The sequence below is a fragment of the Gorilla gorilla genome, chromosome 3 (genome assembly GCF_029281585.2).
Source record: "Gorilla gorilla gorilla isolate KB3781 chromosome 3, NHGRI_mGorGor1-v2.1_pri, whole genome shotgun sequence".
NCBI lineage: Eukaryota > Metazoa > Chordata > Mammalia > Primates > Hominidae > Gorilla > Gorilla gorilla.
Window position 1 is genome coordinate 94,435,492 of NC_073227.2, and position 17,009 is coordinate 94,452,500.

Consider the following 17,009-nt stretch of genomic DNA (forward strand, 5'->3'; position numbering starts at 1 on the left):
GATTGGTGAAGATCTTGTGCCCGCACCCATGAAAGTTTTCTATAGCTATATAGTATCTATTGTATACAGGCCTTGTTAGGAATGCATATTTTATAACTTGAATAATGTGTTAGCCTCTGACCTCTTCACTATATTGGTTATCTTTCAAACATACAAGGGCTGAGTTCTTTCTCCCTTTAGATCTTAGCGTAAATGTCATTGCTTTGGGGAAGCTTTTCCAGCCCATGCCCCCTAAGTTGTTTTCATTCTGTTGTTCTCTATTTGGAACCTCCTTTTTTCTGTGACAGAGACAATTTAAGTTCTCCAAATATCCACATGTCCTCTTATATTTTGGGGCTTCTCTTTGCAATTAGATTGAGGCCATGTGACTACTGGACAATAGATTGTAAAAGGAAGAGACATTTTTGGAACCACTTCCAGACTGAGACGGTTAAAAGCTGTTGTGCCCTCCTCCTTCACTTCTGTTTCTGTTGCATTGTTCTTGGAAACTAGGTATTACAGATGGTTGTAAATTACAAAAAGTAGGGCAATATAATTCTTATTGGACTTGACATGAATAAGAAATAAATACCCTTTTATAAATGACTGGGATTTCGGATTTTTTTAAAACCTATAAACTCACAGATCAAAGAAGCTCACCAAACTTTCAAGCTCATGAAACATGAAGAAAACTATGCCAAAGAACACCATAATCAAATTATTCAAAACCACTGATAGAAAAAAATCTTAAAAGCAATAAGGGGGTTGGGGGAGGGCATTACATACAAAGGAACAAAGAGGACAGTGACAGAATATTTATTGATAGAAACAATGCAAGCAAGAAGACAATAGAACAATATCTTTAAGTATTAAGAGGAAAAAACAAAAAAACCTGTAAACCCAAAATTCTACACCTAGTGAAAATACCTTCAAAAACAAAGGCAAAAAGTCTTTTATGAGACGTGAGGAAGAGGGCTCAAAACTAAAAACAATTATTTACTAGCAGACCTATGCTCTAAGAAATATTAAAAGGCCCGGGTGTGGTGGCTCATGCCTGTAATCCCTGCCCTTTTGGGTGGATCACTTGAGGTTAGGAGTTCAAGACCAGCTTGGCCAACATTGGGAAACCCCATCTCTACTGAAAATACAAAAATCAGCTGGGCATTGTGGTGCACACCTGTAATCACAGCTACTCAGGAGGTTGAGACAGGAGGATTGCTTGGACCTGGGAAGTGAAGGTTGCAGTGAGCCAAGATCATGCCACTGGACTCCAGCCTGGGCAACAGAGCAAGACTCCATCTCAACAACAACAACAAAAAAGAGATATTAAAGGAATTCCTTCACCTAGATGGAAATGATACTAGATGGAAATATGGATCTGTCCAAGGAATTAAGAGCTCTGGAAGTGGTAACTACCTGAATAAATATATATTATTCATGTATATATATGTTATAATATATTGTTCTTATTCTTATTACTCAGATTATTTTAGAAGATAATTAATGTTTAACCAAAGCCAAAAACAATGTAGTTTGTGGTTTGTAACATACAATTAAAACGTATGGCAACAATAGCACAAAAGTTTGTATGGAAGAAATGGTGCAATATTATTGTTTGATTCATGTAATATATGTGAAATGACAATATTACTTAAAGGTAGCCTGTGATAAGTTAAACATGTATAATATGAAACCAAAAGCAACCATGGAAAATAACACAACAAAGAGTTATAGCTAATAAGCCAACAGATAAGAAAAAGTAGAATGATCACAGATACTCAGTTAATCTAAAGGAATACAGAACAATGGAGAAAAGACGACAAAGATGTTAAATTTATTCCTAGAAAATGTAATGTAAATAATCAAATTAAACATCAGAGGTTGTCAAATTGGATAAAAATCAAGTCCCAACTGTATGTTGCTTACATGAAACTACACCTTAACTGTAAGGACACAGGGAGGTTAAAGCAAAAGATTGGGAAATATATGCCATTCTAACATGAATCAAATGAAAGCTGGAAGAGCTATTTAATATGAAAGTATATTTCAGAGCAGAAAATATTACTTGGGATAAAGAGGTCATTTCATAATAATTAAAGAGTTGGTTTATCAAAAGTAAATAACAATCTTAATATCTTATATACCTAATAAGAAAACTTCAAATTACATGAACCAAAAGCTAATATAATTACAAGGAAAAATAATCAAATAAAAAATTATAGCCATGTTTCAAAACTTCTTAATAATGGAGAAAACAAGTAGACAGAAAATCAGTAAAGATATAGAATACTTGTAGTATGATATCAACCAATTTGACATAATTAAAATTTATAGAATACTCTCCCCCAAATGGCAGATAATACCCTTTCTTCAAGTTAATGTAGAATATTTACCAGTATATACCACATTCTAGGCCATAAAACTAATCTCAATTTTAAGAGAATTCATGTCACATAAAACATGTTCTCTGACCACAATGGAATTAAATTAAAAATGAGTAACAAAACCTTCTGGAAGGCTGTGCACAGTGGCTCATGCCTATAATCCCAGAACTTTGGGAGGCCAAGATGGGCAGATCAGGAGATTAGTAGATCGAGGCCATCCTGGCTAACATGGTGAAACCCCGTCTCTACTAAAAATACAAAAAAAATTACCTGGGCGTGGTAGCAGATGCCTGTAGTCCCAGCTACTCAGAAGGCTGAGGCAGGAGAATGTCCTGAACCCCGGGGAGGCGGAGCTTGCAGTGAGCCGAGATTAAGTCACTGCACTCTAGCCTGGCCGACAGAGCGAGACTCCATCTCGAAAAAACAAAAACAAAAACAAAAAAATCTGGAAAATCCCTAAATATTTGAAAAGTAAATAGCATACCTCTAAATAACCCCTGTGTCAAATAAGAAAATGAAAGAGAAATTTGAAATTGTTTTGAACTTTTTGTGAAAATGTAACACATCAAAGTTTGTGGGATTCTATTAAAGCAGTACTTAAGGGAAATACACAGCACTAAACACATATCTTAGAAAAGAAAAAAGGTCAGAAATCAGTAATCTCATCTTATACTTTAAGATGGTAGGAACATCAGAGCAAATTAAACACAACATAAAAACAAAAAAAGAGAAATAATAAAGAACAGAGCAGAAATTAATGGAATGTAAAATAGAAAATTAATAAAAATCAGTAAAACCAAAAGCTAGACCTATCAAGGAAAAGAATAGATACAACTGACCAATACCAGGACTTAGGGTGGTAATATCACTACAGATTCTACAGATATTAAAAGGGCAATAAGGGACTATTCTGAGTAACATTATCCCAATTAATTTGACAAGTTAGATGAAATGGACAACTTCCTTGAAAGATATGCATTACCAAAGCTCACTCAAAAAGAAATGTCTTAATAGCTCTGTTAAGCAATTGACTTTGTAGTTCAAATCCATTCCACAATGAAAGCTCTATGTCCAGATGGCATCCCTGGTGAATTCTACCAAATATTTAGGAAGAATAGTGATAAAGAAGAGGGAATGCTTTCTAACACATTTGAAGCCAGCATTACTCTGATACTAAAAACCTTGCGAAGACATTACAAGAAAGGAGAATTACGAGTCGGTATCCTTCATGAAGATAGATTCAAAAGGTATTAACAAAACATTAACAAATCAAATCCAACAATTTAGAAAACAATTCATCATGACCAAATGTGTTTTCTTTCAGGAATCCAATACAATTTAACATTAGAACAATAAACAATATATTTTACCATATTAACAAGCTAAAAATGAAAATCATATAATCATTTCCGTAGATACAGATAAAGTATTGGATAAATTTCATCATCAATTCCTGATGAGAAACTTTCAAGTAACTAATAATAGAAGAGAACTCTTTCAAGCTGATAAAGGGAATGTATGATGAAAAATCTATAGGCAACATCATAATTGGTTATGAAACACTGAATGTTTTCCTCTTACAATCAAGAAAGTCAAGGATGTCCACTATTACCATGTCTATTTAACATTGCACTGGAAATTCTAACTAGCACAATAAGTCAAGAAAAGCAGATGACATGATTGTCCCTGTGGAAAATTCAAGGGAATCCATGAAAAAAAAAAAACAAAACAGCTACTAGTACTAATAAGTGAGTTTAGCAAGATTGAAGGATACAAGCTTAATATAGAGGAATCAATTTTTATTCTGTATACTTTCAACCAGATATTGAAATTTTAAATATACATTTATAATAGCATCAAAAATATGAAATCCTTAGGCATAAATTTGACAAAAGATGGGAAAAACCTATATATTAAAAACTACAGAACGTTTCTGAGACAAACTAAAGGAGGCCTAAATAAATGGATTAATAAACCATGTTTATGGATCAGAAGACTAAATATTGTTAAAATACCAATTTTCCTCCAACTGATTTGTAGGTTCAAGGTGACCTTAGTAAAAACTTGGGAGAAACTGAGTAAAATTCATATGGAACTGCAAATGACCTAAAATGGTCCAAACAATTTTGAAAATGAGTAACATGGAGGATTAACATTGCGTGATGTCAAAATGAGTTATAAAGCTACAGTAAGCAAAGCAATGTAGTAGTGGAATCAAGATAGAAAAACAGATCAATGAAACAAAATAGAAAGTCCAGAAAGAGATTCACACTTATATTGATAACTGATTTCTGACAAAAGTGGAAAGGCAAATAAGTACAGAAAAGAATGCGATTTTCAACAAATAGTACTGGCTGGAACAATCAGATGTTCAAATGCAAAAGAATATCTAGAAAAGAAATGCTAGAAATTAAAAACACTCTAACAGAAATGAAGAATGCTTTGATGGGCTCAACTGTAGACTGGAAATGGCCAGGAAAAGAATCAGTAAGCTTGAAGTTATGCCAGTAGAAATTTCTCAAAATAAAACACAAAGAGGAATAAAAACCCAAACCGCTCCAGAATAGAATGTCAAAGAGCTGTGGGATATTTTCAAAAGGTACATGCATTTGGGATAGCAGGAGAAGAGAAAACAGGACAGAAAAAACTTTTGAAATAATCATCGCTGAAACTTTCTAAAAATAATGACAGACACAGAGAATAGCAAGAGCAAAAATGGTAAAAGTATTTGAACAGACACTTCAAAGAAGAAATACAAATGGTAAATAAGCATATGAATAGATGTTCAACATCATTAGTCATTAGGGAAATTCAAATGAAAAGTATTAACAAGATACTACTGCAAACCCATTAGAATGGCTGAAATTAAAATATCAACTGACTATACTATGTGTTGGTGATGATGTGGAGGGATAGTAACCATCATGTTCTCCTGTAGTGGAGATGCAAAATGGTACATTTTGGAAAACTGGAAAATAGTTTGGCGGTATCTTAAAACGTTAAACACACACACACACACACACACACACACACACACACACACACACACACGTCCAGCCATTCTGTGCCTGTGTATTTCCCCAAAAGAAAATGAAACATATGTCCATACAAGTATTTGTATATGAATGTTCATAGAATCTTTATTTGTGATAACTAGAAACAACCCAAATGTTCATTAGCAGGTCAATGGATAAATAAACTGTGATATTCCATACAATAGAATACTACTCAGCAATATTAAGGAACAAAATATTGATGCATATTACAATATAGATTAATCTCAAAGTAATTATGCTGAGTGAAAGTATCTAGACAAATAAGAGTATATACTCTATGATTCCATTTAAATAAAATTATATGAAATGAAAACTAATGAATTGACAGCATATCCGTGGTGTATTACTCTGCTTCATCTATCATAAGAAAATACCATGGAATGAGAGGCTTAAACAGCAGAAATGTGTTTTCTCACAGTCTGGAGGCTGACAGTGTGCAATCATGGTGCCAGCGTGATTGGGTTCTAGTGAGAAGTTTCTTCCTAGCTTGCAGACAGAGCCTTCTCATTGTGTCCTCACACGATGAAGAAAGCCAGCAAGTTCTCTGGTTTCTCTTCTTATAAGGACACTAAATCATATCACAAGGGCCTACCCTCATGAACTCATCTAAATCTAATTGGCCTCAGAAGTCCTATCTCTAAATACCATCACATTAACTGTTAGAGCTTTAATATATGAATTTTGGGGGGACATAATTCAGTCCATAACAAATGTTTATAGATAGTTGGGGCTGAGGGGATAGGAAAGAGAGGAAAGGATTATGAAGAGAGTAGGAGGAAAGTTTTCAGAATGGTAAATATGTTCATTATCTTGACTAGGATTCTGATTTTATAGGTATATATATCTATGTGTATACATATGTATATATATGTGTATACATATGTATATATATGTGTATACATATGTATATATATGTGTATACATATGTATATATATGTGTATACATATGTATATATATGTGTATACATATGTATATATATGTGTATACATATATCAAAACCTATCAAATTGTACTCTAAATGTATGCAGTCTATTATATTCAAATATTCTTCAATAAAGCTGTTTATCGAAAATGCAAATCTACTAGAAATAGAAAAAATACAATAAAACTATATAGTAAAGGACTCAAAAGAATGACAGGCACAGGACTCAGGATGAAATTTACATCTGTTTGGAGCAGGACAGAGAATGGACTAATTGGGTAGACTACAAGGTTAAATATAGATTAAGGTTAAATATAGGTGAAGGCGATAACTTTTGTTTGGGGTAGTAGATTTGCATATGCCTAATTTATTATGAAAAACTAATTTAAATTGCTTTGTGTTTGGACCAATATTGAGGTTGTGTCACAAGCCCATGAATTATGATTAATCCGATTTCTGCACTTGAATTTCATTCAAAGAAAAAATACCCAATATTTTGTTTCAAATTCTTTTTGACATTATTTGTTTAGTCACATAGAAGCAAAGCCATCCTCACAGTATTATTTATCCAACTTAAAAAGAAAAACTTTCTCAGAGGGAGGTTTATATCAAAGAATTTATGAGCAAGGGGAAGAAAAGTGAAGACCACTCTCTTGCATGTAAAGTATGTTAACCACATGATGGCAGCATTGAGCAAGCAGTGTTTTTCTTCCCCTTTTTTTTTTTTTTTTTTTTTTTTAAAAAAGATTAATGGTTTACACTGGAAGGTGAGTAAATCACTGAGATATAATTTACATAGCAGTGGGATTGGTTGGTGTCTATAGCCACTTATGTCTCTCTCTCTCATTCATATTCATGTGGAAACCATGCCCAGAGATTTTTAGTGGCTCAAATCTATGGAATTACATCTTTTTGAACAGTTATTATCAAAAATTTGTTATATCATCTAACTTGAGATGATTTACTTTTCACAATATCTTCAAAATCATGAATTTTTTGAACAAGTTACTTTTTTATTTTTTTCTTTACCATTATATCCTCATCTGTTTTTGAGTGTATTCAGCTTGAAATGATGACAAAGCATTTACCAAAATCTAAAGGCCCTATGGAAGATGGATATTTCTCTGTGGAAAGTATTTTAAAATATCTAGTTATATGATAGTTTTCTGACCCTCATCATTCATTTACCAGGTCAACAAATATTTACCTAGAATTTATGTAACTCTGTACTAGGTACCCGGGGAAAAGGTACCTTTTAGTCAGGGTACTGACCAAATAGTCAGAAAGCAATTTGAGAATAAATCATTGTCCTTGAAAAGTTTGCAAGCAAGGTTCCCAAAAAAACATCTTTTCTTTCTCCTTGTGTGTTTAAAAGAAGCTTAATAGAATTGGCATGTTCACTAATCTAAGTGTTTTCTTCTATAGAATACACTATTTCAAGGACAGTACTGTATATTTGACAGAAGTTACCAAGGGCTCAATAAACCAAGGTGTCCTTAACATTGCTTACAAGAACAAGGTAATTTTAGGATCTCCATATACTCTTCAAGTCACTTAAGATAATTATATAGGGTAAAGGTTAGCAACCTTTGCGTGATGTGTAGGTTCCAACTTCATTAATTTTTATTTTTTATTTTTTTACATCCTATGAAGTAAGCCTGCCTGGGGACATCCTGGGGCAGTTTTCGTGGCTGTAGGAGAGGCTCAGAAGGGTGGAGAGCCAGACCCACCTTTTTCCGGCCTAGAGAACTCCTTCCAGTCTACCTCCAAGCTCCACTGTGTTCTCAGAATTTGGGGTGGAGTAGCTCAGCGAGGTTAGAGTGTGTTCCCATTCCTTTTCTGTCCCCTTGTCCGTTGATGATGAAACAATTCTTAAATAATACTGGGAAAGTGGTAGGCATCTGATAAGTATTTGCTGTCTTGAAATCTTGATGTAGATCCCAGAGGGTGTAACTTAAATATTTATTGGCTTGAGAACAGTGAATACAGTTTCCAAAAGTATCTCTTATTTACTCTTAGAAAATAAATCATTGAGAGACTATAGGTAGTTTGAGTAGGCAGACATTTATTCCATTAAAATATAAATTCCAGAGGCAAGAATTTTGTCTGTTTGCCTCACTTATATATTCATTTTTGTTTTTTGTTTTTTTGAGACAGAGTCTCGCTGTATTGCCCAGGCTGGAGTGCAGTGGTGTGATCTTGGCTCACTGTAACCTGTGCCTCCTGGGTTCAAGTGATTCTCCTGACTCAGCTTCCTGAGTAGCTGGGAGTACAGGTGCCGGCCACCATGCCCATCTAATTTTAGTATTTTTACTAGAGATGGGGTTTCACCATGTTGGCCAGACTGGTCTCAAACTTCTAACCCCAGGTGATCCTTCAACCTGAGCCTCCTGAAGTGTTGGGATTACAGCTTCCTGAAGTGTGGACGTGAGCCACTGTGCCTGGCCCTCACTTACATATTCTAAACCCCTACTGGTAATATGGTAGACATTCAGTAAATATTTGTTGAGTAAATAAATGAGTGAATTTTCAAGGGCATTGTATACACACTCAGGATGTGGACTTTGATCTATTAGCATAAAGCTTTACCTGGTTTTTTTTTTTTCATGTCCAGAAAGGAAGAAGTAAATGAAAAACAAGAAACATGAATCTTTCACCTTAAATTTATGTTGGAGGATGTAATAGTACCAGATAGTCAATAAGGTAGATGCAACAATATAAAAAAATGATTTTTAACGTAAGCCACCTTTGGTTTTTCTTTATATTTTTATTTTTATTTATTTATTTATTTATTTTGAGATGGAGTCTCGCACTGTTGCCTGGGCTGGAGTGCATTGGCTTGATCTCAGCTCACTGCAACCTTCGCTTCCCGTGTTCAAGCAGTTCTCCTGCCTCAGCCTCCCGAGTAGCTGGGATTACAGGCACCTGCCACCACACCCAGGTAATTTTTTGTATTTTTAGGGTTTTGTATTTTTAGGGTTTCACCATGTTGGCCAGGCTGGTCTCAAACTCCTGACCTCGTGATTCACCTGCCTCAGCCTCCCAAAGTGCTGGGATTACAGGCATGAGCCACCGTGCCTGACCTCTTTGTATTTTTAAAAGGAGGATGTTAGAGGATATAGAAGGATCAGACATATTTTCCTTATGGCAGCCTGTTCTTCTTACTGTGTCCAGCTGCCCACTAATTTTGTCTCAGTTTCTTCATCTATAAATTAGAGTTAATAGTAGCTATTTATTCAATAAATATTTATTGAGTGCCTCTATGGTCCAGGCACTATTATTTGTACTGTGGATCAGTGAAAAAGAAAAAGACAGAAATTTCTGTCCTTTTGAGTAGCAGAGGAGGCGGTAAAAAAAAATAAATATAATAAATAAACAAATATATTTACTAGATGTTGATATGCTTCGGAAAAAGGAAGAAGTAGATCATGGTAGGAGGGATCAGGATGTTGGAGGACAGGTTGTATTTTTATCTGACCGCCTCCCAACATATTGTTATAAAAAATTCAAACATACAGGAAAACTAAAAGACTGGTACAATGAACACTCATATGCCTTCAGACTAGATTCTGTAGTTGTTAACATTATGCTATATTTGTTTTGTCACATACCTATCCATTTGTTCCTTCACCCATCCATTTTATTTTTGAAGCATTTAAAGGTAAGAACACTTAATATACCCCTAAAACTTTAGTGTATACATCATTAAGGTTCATTATTTATGTTATGTGAAATTTACATGCATTGAAATGTACACATCTTATATGTATTATTCCATAAGTTTTGAAAAATGCAAACTCTCATGTAATCTAAACCCCTATCATATTATAGAACATTTTTGTCAACTGAGTTTCCTCGTGCCCCTTCCCAGACAGTCACTATCTCTTTCATCCTCACACTCAGGTAACCACTGTTCTGATTTTTTTCATATACATATTCCATTTCAATATCTTACTTTGTAAAGTTGCTGTTTAAAATGTTTAAAATGTTATTTTAAAATGTTATTTATTTAAAATGTTATTTATCTTTTAATGATTTAACTTTGAGTGTTTTTTTATATATCTGGTTACAAGTTCTTTAACTGATAGGTGTTTTGCAAATATCTTCTCCCAGTCTTTAGCTTACCTGTACATTTTCTTAATGGTGCTTTTGATGAGCATAAGATTTTAATTTTTCTTAAGTTTAATTGGTGGTATTTTTATTTTATGCTTTATGTGTTTTGTGTTATTTTTAAGAAACCTTTTCTTACACCCAGCATACAATGATATTCTTCTAAATTTTCACCTAGAAACTATATAATTTTAACTTTTATGTTTAGATTTCTAATTGATTTCTAGTTAATTTTTCTGTGTAGTATGAAATAGTCATAGTAAGTTTTGCCACCCCACCCCCTACAATATAGCTGCCTAGCTGTTCAAGTACTATTTGTTGAAAACACTTTGCTTTCGCATTGAATTACTATGGCATTTTTGTGGCATTCACATTCTATAAGTGTGACTCTAAAGCTGGGCTCTCTTTTCTTGTTCCATTGATCTATTTGTCTGTTCTTATGCCTGTATCACACTGTCTAGATTACTGTAGCTTTGTAGCAAGTCTTGAAGTCAGGTATTGTAAATCTTCTAACTCTGTTTTCAAGATTGCTTTGGATATTCTAAGTCCTTTAAATCTTCATATACATTTAAGAATCTAACAAAAAACCACATAGGATTATGATTGAGATGATTGCAATGACTCTATAAATCAGTTTGGGAATTGACATCTTACCATCATTGAGTCTTCCAATCTATGAACATGGTATGCCTTTTATTTATTTACGTCATTTGTCAGCAGTCTTTTGTAGTTCTTATTATAGATGTTATTCTCAAATTTTAAACAATTTACTCCTAAGCATTTTATGATTTGTCAGCTATTGTAAAGAGTATTTATAAAATTTCATTTTTCTGATAGTTACTACTTGTATCAGGAATTCAATTGTTTTCTTATATTGACTTTGTAATCTTGCTTAATTCACTTTATTAGTTCTATTAATTGTTTTATAAATTTTTAAGCACGGTCTGCATAAACAACTATGCCATCTGTGATCAGAGAATTTTACTTATTCTATTCTGATCTCTATGACTCTTTATTTTTTTGTTATCTTATTATATCCACTAGGCCTTCCAACAAAGCATTAACTAGAAATTGTGGGAGTGGACCTTATTCAGATCTTGAGGGAAAAGGTTCAGTATTTCACTATTAAGTAGGATGTTAATTGTAAAGTTTTTTATAAATGCCTGTATCAGATTGAGGACTTAAAGATTTGCTTCTCCTCTGGTGAACCACAGGTACAATCTCTGGTAAGTTATCTTATCCTTAGATGAGCTTCTTGGGATTTGTTTCCTGTGTGTTTGTTCAGGGGTCATTCAGAGATACAGAATTTGTATACAATGTATGGGACTCCTTTCTGTGGCTTTCTCCTTTCCTGGATATATCGCTTCAATTTTCAACTACGGTGTTAGCCCCAAACTTCATCTTTTGATTTCTTAAGCAAGTAGGACTGAATATTTCTATGCAAATTCTAGCTGTCCTGTGGCTAGAAAAGCTTTTAAAGTGGAGAACTCTTTCAGTGATTTTTTTTCTTTCAGCTATCTACTTTCCTCTACATCTGTTTGTTTTTAGTGACTTTCCATTTTTTTCAGATAGTTGTTTTTGTATTTTTTCAAATGATTTTACTGAAGTTTGCAGTTGTTTTCTGTAAGAAGTTTAGTCCAATATAAGCTACTTCACAATCACTAGAAACTGAACCTACATTTTTAAATAGTGTGGTCAGAATTGTCCTCACTGATGTTAATCAAGTTTAGCCTAAAGCTGCCTCTTTACATATTTAAGATTAGCCTGAAGGTTTTTCTGTATATTGTGAACTATAACAAGTGGAGGTGTAAACCAATCGTGGCCCACACCTGTGCCAATCACTGAGTTTTGGCCAATCAAGTGTAGCCAGCTGCTCGAACCATGTTCAAATAAGGCAAACACTGAGCTGTAACCAATCCAGTTGTTTCTGTACCTCACTTCTGATTTCTGTGTGTCGTGTCCCTTTTTTTGTCTACGAATCTTCTTCTACCACTTGGCTGTGCTGGAGTCTCTCTGAATCTGCTGTGATTCTGGGGGGCTGCCCAATTCGTTAATTGTTCATTGCTCAATTAAACATCTTTAAATTTAATTTGGCTGAAGTTTTTCTTTTAACAGTGAGAATGTGGTATTTAAGAAAACATTTGAAAGAAGGGAGGGATTTAGCCTAGGTGACAGTTCATTTTTAGGAAAGCCTTCCAGGCAGATAGAAAGCTATAGCTAAGGTGGCAAAATGCCTCATGTTTTCAAGGAACATCAAGGGGACCAGCTTGATGCTCACAGATTGAGAGAAGACGAGAGTAACCAGTGATGGGATTAGACACATAGCTATGGTTTTGGTGCAGTAAAAATCATGTAGAGCCTTGTTTGCAATTTTTAAGGTAATAACATTGCAGGGTTTTGAGAAAAGCAATGTGATCAAATATGTACTTCAAAGGTATAACTCTATTGCTGTTTTGTGAATAAATTGTATGGTTGCACATATAGAAGAAGGAAACTAATTAGGAGGCTGTTTCAAGAATTGACAGGAAGAATAATGTTCACTCAAAGTAGAGTAGTATCATGAACATGGTGAGACTGATAAAGTGCTAGATATATTATTATGAAGAAAGTCAACAGATTTTCCAATGGTTTGGATGTTAGGTGTGAGAGAAAGAGGGATATTTAAGATGACTCCTGGTTTTCTTGGCAAGTAGCACAGAAGGATGGGTTTCCCATTATGAACCCTGAAAATTTGAGACAAATGTCAGTTTATTTTGCCAAGGTTGAAGACATGCACCCATTAGACAGCCTCAGAGTCCTGAAAACATGTGCCCAAGGTAGTTGGGCCACAGCTTGGTTTTATACATTTTAGGGAGTCATGAGACATCAATCAACATATGTAAGAAGTACACTGGTTCCGTCCAGAAAGGCGGGGACAACTTGAAGCAGGGGAGGAGTCTTCCAGGTCACAGGTAGGTGAGAGACAAATGGTTGTATTCTTTTGAGTTTCTGACAAGCCTTTCCAAAAGAGGCAATCAGAACATTCCTCTATCTCAGTGAGCAGAAGGATGACTTTGAATAGAATGGGAGGCAGATTTGCTCTGAGCAGTTCCCAGCTTGAATTTTCCCTTTAGCTTAGTGATTTTGGGGGCCCAAGATTTTTTTTTTTCACACCATCAACTGAGATGGAGTAGTTATAAGTGAATCAGTTTAAGACAGACTGTGTCCTAAAAGGCTCACATTCATAAATGATAGAGATAATTAAACAACTAATATCATTAACTGAACTAGTGTGCTAAGTATTTTTTATAGCAGTTCCATGGGAAAGCAGAGGAAAAAAATATTGTTTCAATTTGTGATCATTTCAACAGGGGGCAATTGATCAATGCATTGAAGAATGAATAGGATGTGAAAAAAACTGAGAACAAAGGATTAGTAGTGAAAAAAATCATCATGAGCAATAGCAATGCAGAAGTTAATGCTAAGAGCTTTGGGAAAGGACATGGTTTGGTGTGACTAGGGTGGAGGGCATGTGATGATGATGGTTGGTAGGTAAAGGTATGGAACACACAGAGAAGAGACTATAGGAAAAATAAGCTAAAGGACACAATGTTTACTATACGGATGAGCTTGCACTTATCCAACAGATGTGGGGGAAGTGGAAGGTGGTATTTTTAAACAGTAATGTTGTAAAAATCTATAGGTGAAAAATAAGCCAGTAATTTGTTTGTTCCTTTTTTTTTCTGTTCATTGTCCAAAGGCAATTAAGCATATTATAAATACATCGCAAAAATATATATTCAGTGGCCAGGCTCAGTGACTCATGCCTGTAATCCCAGCACTTCGGGAGGCCGAGGTGGTGGATCACGAGGTCAGGAGTTTGAGACCACTCTGGCCAATATGGTGAAACCCCATCTGTACTAAAAATACAAAAATTAACCAGGCATGGTGGCACGTGCCTGTAGTCCCAGCTACTCGGGAGGCTGAGGCAGAAGAATCTACTGAACCCAGGAGGCGGAGGTTGCAGTGACCTGAGATCATACCACTGCACTCCAGCCTGGGGAACAGAGTGAGACTCTGTCTCAAAAAAAAAAAAAAAAACCCCATACAAAAGATATATTCATTCAATATAGTAAATCTACAGTGTCCTAAAGGCATTATCTGAGCTGTTTTATTACAGTGGTTCAGATTTTGATTTGATGACTTCTGTTTTTCCTAGCATGATTTAATGGCTTCTCATAACTTTAAATAGAAGGGAGGAAAACACAAAGTGAATAAAACCAGTTTTATCATTCATTTGGGTAAGATATTAAATGGTTTGTTGTTTACCAATGTATCCTGTGAATCAAACATGTTGTATAACTGTTGTGAGAAAATTGATGCTATTGAGTCTCACGATTGTTTTTTCTGTTCAAGTCATGTGCCCCAAGGGTGAGATTTTGGGAGACTTTTAGTAGCAGTCAGTCACAAACAGGAAATGTATTTATTTCTCTTACTCATATAACAAAAGGAAGTAGGATTACCTGTAATCCTAAATGTAAAATGTTTGATGCTTTTTTGCATGTGCTTAGACAAGTATTACTTAATCTAGGAATAGTGTTATATTTGGAGCCCTAGGAGAAACAATACATTTCTTGGGATATTTTAGAGTTATCAAATGTCTTATTAGGAGTTGGGAGGGAGGCCTCTGTGATTTTAATTTTTAATGGTATTTAAAATGATTAATATTTATTATGACTTCTGTATGATACAAAAGGAAAAACTGATCTTAGAACAAAAAGATATGGATTTAAATTCTGGATTCTTAGTAGTGATTTGAGATTGACTCTAACTCCTTGAACTTGTCTTTAAAATGGGCATGATCATACCTTTTCTACTTTTATCCCCAGTAACTATGAAGATTAAAAGGAAATTGATGTAAAGGTAATATAATCATTGTAAAGCACTTTTTAAATGTAGATAGAGTAGTTCAGATTATTGCTATATACTGTATACTACATAGTAATAGGTAGATCTCTCCTGGAAAAAGATATATGTTAGATTTAATACACTGCTGAGATAGCAGAGTTACATAAAAATGATAAATGAATTGGTTTTCTGGATTTTTATGATCTTCACTTTTTTCATCTACTCATATGAAGCTCTTTTCCTTTTAGATTCAGGTTTTATGAATCTGCTATACATTTTGTATGTCCATTCATCTGTCTTTTAAACTACTAATATTTAAATATTTAAGACAAACCAAAATGGTGATCTGAATTATGATCTGAGTTGAACTTGGCATATGCAAGAGGACAGATCTGTAACCACCAGTCTCTAGTTCTGGCTTCCACATTTTCAGATGCTTACATTTCTTCTCAAGTATTTCAGCTGGTGTGTGAACTGAAATATTTGTTACAGCTTTAATGTTATTTTCAGTGAATGGGAGCGCAAAAAATGGTAGATGGCAAAATACAGTGTAATTCAGGCTTATTGTTTGGAGAATGGTTCTTAAAATCTACAAAGAGTCCTTTTTGAGTTCTTTTTAATCAGTAGCGCAGCCCATGCATATATTAGCCAGTTTTGAACTTAGAAATAAACTAATTTGAGTCCTAGCTAAAAATAGATACTCCAAATATAGTTGTTTTTCTTTTCATCTATAAAGCTTTTCATTTCATTGTAAAAAATATCCATGTCATGAAGCTTCCGCATGAGTGGTAGGTGATTTAAAAATGACTTATCATCATCATCACCTAGATTTTTTTTAAAAAAGAACCAGTATTTTTACCCTCATGTAATAAGTTAAATATGTATTCTTTTAAAAGTTTGACTAGAATCTATATGATGATCTTCAAGCTATAGAGAAAATAGATGGAGGCCCTGCTAAAACATTCTAGACTGAATGCAGTTATTAAAAGTGAAAAACTATTGAATGGAGAGACTTTCCAAAGACTCAGTTTCTATTTGAATATGATTCAAATGAATACTTTTATATATTTCAAGGACTTTTGTAATCTAATTATGGTTAATTAGCTTGACTTAAAGTAAGGTAGCAGTAGCACACTTTTAGAATACAAAAGATATAAAACCCAAGGCATAGCTTTCTGAAAAGTTTGAACTTGGACTTTTATAATGTTTTAAAGAATTGTGTCTAAATCGCATTATATAATGGCCGAATAAACTTTTACATAGAAAATATACTTTTAGTATATTAGGCACATGGGTTAATTGTTAGGTTAGTGATAATTTAAACTACTCTGCATAGAGTAGTAGGAGCCTATTTTATATTTCTATACTTACTTTTAAAAAATGAGATGATTGGCATCCCATATTTCATTTGATTACTTTATTACTCAGGTTGTGTTCTTTTTCTTCCATATAGCAAATCATAGTAATATTTTTTATTTCACTGTGACAATGCTTTAGAGAAAAGATGTGTGTGTGTGCGTGTGTGTTTTATATTAGATTTTTTGTTATGTCATTTAAGAGGAAGCTAAGAACTCATGATGTTATGACTATTCTTAACACTAACAAACCCCTTTTAATCTCCAATATTCAAAGTATTTAATAGAAGCCTATTAGGAGAACTGTCTTGTGTC

At 34.1% G+C, this 17,009-nt stretch overlaps 1 protein-coding gene across 6 annotated transcripts in view; it reads left to right on the forward strand.

Moving 5' to 3' along the window:
* Positions 1-17,009, forward strand: part of MTHFD2L (methylenetetrahydrofolate dehydrogenase (NADP+ dependent) 2 like) — a 145,782-nt gene that overhangs the window by 24,486 nt on the left and 104,287 nt on the right. For 2 of the 6 annotated variants that reach the window (XM_055384797.2, XM_063705315.1), the window contains exons 3-5: positions 7,768-7,861; positions 8,957-9,045; positions 9,142-9,283. The exons of the other annotated variants lie outside the window; for them this stretch is intronic. In XM_055384797.2, coding sequence (XP_055240772.1) covers positions 9,142-9,283 — 142 coding nt within the window. In that variant the 5' untranslated portion in view covers positions 7,768-7,861; positions 8,957-9,045. The remainder of the gene's footprint in view (positions 1-7,767; positions 7,862-8,956; positions 9,046-9,141; positions 9,284-17,009) is intronic. 6 annotated transcript variants of the gene reach the window in all.